This window comes from Pongo pygmaeus, chromosome 21, assembly GCF_028885625.2.
Source record: "Pongo pygmaeus isolate AG05252 chromosome 21, NHGRI_mPonPyg2-v2.0_pri, whole genome shotgun sequence".
Taxonomy (NCBI): Eukaryota; Metazoa; Chordata; class Mammalia; order Primates; family Hominidae; genus Pongo; species Pongo pygmaeus.
The window spans coordinates 33,692,675-33,695,823 of record NC_072394.2 but is presented as its reverse complement, the minus strand read 5'-3'; the positions used below and the strand labels follow the sequence as shown (position 1 = coordinate 33,695,823).

The window sequence follows — 3,149 nt, the reverse complement described above, 5'->3', positions numbered from 1 at the left end:
GAACTTTCTGTGACTTAGTTTCCTCTTCTGGCGAAGGGGCACACTAGTTCCTATCTCCTGGAGCTGTTGTTGGGACAAAATGAAGTAAAGTGCTTAGGACAAGGCCTTGCACATAGTAAGTTCTCACTAAATGTTGGGCCTTTTATTTTTCTCTTCCATTTGCTTGGGGGCAGGAGTAGTTGCCTCCTGGTTAGAGGGCATGCCAATCTTTGGACAGCCAAAGGTGCCTAGGAACTTGGGATAAGGGATAAGTTCCAAGAGTAAGACCATACGGCAGAGCCTTGAGCTAAATTTTGAGCTAAAGACAGAAAAGGACACTTTCTGGATTACTCTATTTTATTGCAACTCTCCAGGATGAGACATTAGATAAGAATCTGTAGCTAAGGTCCAATTTGCGTTAACCTGGTAAACTTCTACGTTCAGGGACCCTGTCAGAGGTTTAGGAATTCAAGATCTAGATCCTATAAAATTTTCTTACCTTGAAAACCACTATTATCAGTCATATCCAGAGACGGCTTAGAGCGTTGTTGGGCTACAGTAGGCTAGAGAGATACATTGATAGCAGGAATGAGCGTGGTTTTCTAATGGGCCCTGTGAAGACTTAACAGAGATCTAGGACAATGCAGGTGCCCCCGATAGCCATTTCATTGACTCATTATAATGACTATTAAAATTCTGAATTCAGAAGTCACAACTAGATATATAGCTCACTTGTCTCTTTTTGGTCGTGAATGTGTGATAGTTTATCCTTTTCTTTAGGGACACAGCAAATATGTTTTTCCCCACGTTTTTCTTTCTTCCTCTCAATTTCTTTGCATGATTTCCTGCATCTGCAAGTTCCATAATAGTACCTTCTGATCCATCCATCTATCAAAATAAGCAAAGACATGAATATATGAATACATTTAAAAAGTAAATTAAACAAAGGATGTTGATAATAGTAATAATGGTTAGAGTGAAACATTGATTTTGACACTTAATGGCATTCATGGGAATGTTATAAATTTGTGCATGTTTAATGACTAGGAGTGATTATCTTCCTTCCTCTAATCAGCTCTAATTGAATTTTATTTCTATGCTTATGATACTTTCGTCTCTGTCATTTTTCACAGTCTCACTAAATCTGGTTCTACTTCCTTTCTAAATCTAGATGCTTGCCAGGGAGTGGGACTAAGCCTTCAATTATCTTTTTTTTCCTCTCTGCATTCATTATTCATCTAACCACAATTTGTTGAGCATCTACTATGTGCCAGGCATTGTTTGTTCTAGGGGTGCTTGCCCCAGGGGTTGTTTAAAGCAAGACCCTGAACAATGGATGATCAATTTACATTTCTGAGCTGCAGGCTGAAGTTGTGTTTGTGTGTGTGTGTGTTGGGGGGCGGGTGCAGGGAGGGTTTAACCCTGTGCCCTTCTCTGATTTATTTTCTGTGACTCTAAGTCAACGCAGACTGCAAACCCAGCTTTCTCAGCACATTGGATTCAGTTGAGGAATCATTATATCTTAATCTAAACTACAGATTCTTTCCACTTGTCTTTTCCCCAAACTCTTCTTCTGGGAGATAATTCCTAATTCTCTGTCTTTTACCAGAATGTTCAGACTGAAAAAAATCAGTCACATTGACTCTCACTTTTCTCTTCCAGTATTTCATGAGTCAATATGTAGATTCTTTCTCCAAAATGTCTCTTGCATCTGCAACTCCCTCTTTTCTACTTGCCCTCGCTGGAATATAAGGCATGCTCAAACCAACTCAGGGTTAACCCAGAATAACCTTCTTTTGCTTCTAGAACAACTGAGTGATTGTCAGAGGCTTTCAGCTTGAATAGCTGCTCCAAGAGAGGATGCGACTTCCAACAGCAATGACCCAAAGGAAATCACAGAATTAAAAATCATCAACTTTAGAGCCCCCTTTCCCTAAGGGGAAAGCATTTCCATTAGAAGTTATTCACCACCTGGCCATGACGCCTGTTTATGCTGTTAGAGAGCTTTGAGCATGTTCAACTTGAAAGCCAAAATCTTCTGCTCTAACCCCAGCTCCACACTGTGAGCCTATTTTTATAAACCTGTAGATATCCAACATCAACTTATAACTTTTTCACCATATATTCCAAGACAAGAGCAAGTTGCCTCCTCTGCCTGCTTTAAAGGAGCACTCAAAGCCCAACAACAGTGGAGAAGTGAAGTAATGAGACTGATTATTATGAGAGGTAGTATCAACTGAAAGTGGGGTTGAAGTGAGAGACTCACAGGATGAGACTGTTGATATATGGGCCAGAGGCATTCAGGATACTAGAGATGTTGGGGTTGCTTCTGCATATGGAAGGGACTTCATATAAAACACCTTGGCCTCTGCAGATATTCTCCAGGTTTCCTAATGAGAAGCACCACCATGGTCAGGGCTGACAGGCTACCCTTCTTATGGGAGCATATTCATTATAAGCCTTTCATCAGATCTCAGCCATCCCTGTGGGCTCTCCTCGCTTCCACACATGTTCAATTTTCCAATGATTTTGTGGTTAGGACCCCATCCTTACTCCCTTTTTCCTCCTCTCCATGGTTCTGTTTACCTGGGGCAGTCTGAGCCAGGACCACAAGGACAACTAAGGCCAGGACAAAGAGTTTAATGTCTCCTGAGAGGGGTGAGAAATGATCTGGCAGCATTCTGAATGTGCTGGGGAAGCTGGGTGTGCACTCAGCATTTTATTGACCTAGGTAAGGCTGACTCACAGACAAAAAATTAGAGAAGGGCAGAAGGTTACACCACCCAGAACATCAGCCTGCCACTCAGCAGTATAAACTGATTATCCAGTGTTCAGGGTCCTGCTCTAGATATCCTTGGGGATGGCGAAAGGCACTAGCAGAGGAGGCGCAAGTCTTCTCCAAGGCTGTTGCACTGGGCAGAGAACAGATCCCTTCTCCAAGAAGCCTTTCCTGTCCCTCTCCTTCATAATTTATCCCCCTCCCCTATATTCTCACAGCTGCTGTTTTCTTTTCCTCTGTGTGTTTATCATGACACACTGGAACTAAGTGTTTTTCTAGTTCTTCTTCCCTTTCAGAATGATACCCTAAGGGAAACTTTTAATAGACAGTGAGACCCCTGAGGTTAGGAACAGGCTGTCATTTTGGGACACCCAGAGTATGCAGTGAACAT

At 42.1% G+C, this 3,149-nt stretch overlaps 1 protein-coding gene across 1 annotated transcript; it reads right to left on the bottom strand.

Annotated features, from left to right (window-relative positions):
• Window positions 1-694: 694 nt before the first annotated feature.
• On the bottom strand, window positions 695-2,659 carry DEFB115 (defensin beta 115). Its single transcript, XM_054466860.1, has 2 exons — window positions 2,566-2,659; window positions 695-867 (listed from the first exon to the last, which is right to left on the bottom strand). The coding sequence occupies exons 1-2, from the start codon at window positions 2,657-2,659 to the stop codon at window positions 695-697; spliced, it is 267 nt and encodes an 88-aa protein (XP_054322835.1).
• Between the last annotated feature and the right edge of the window lie 490 nt (window positions 2,660-3,149).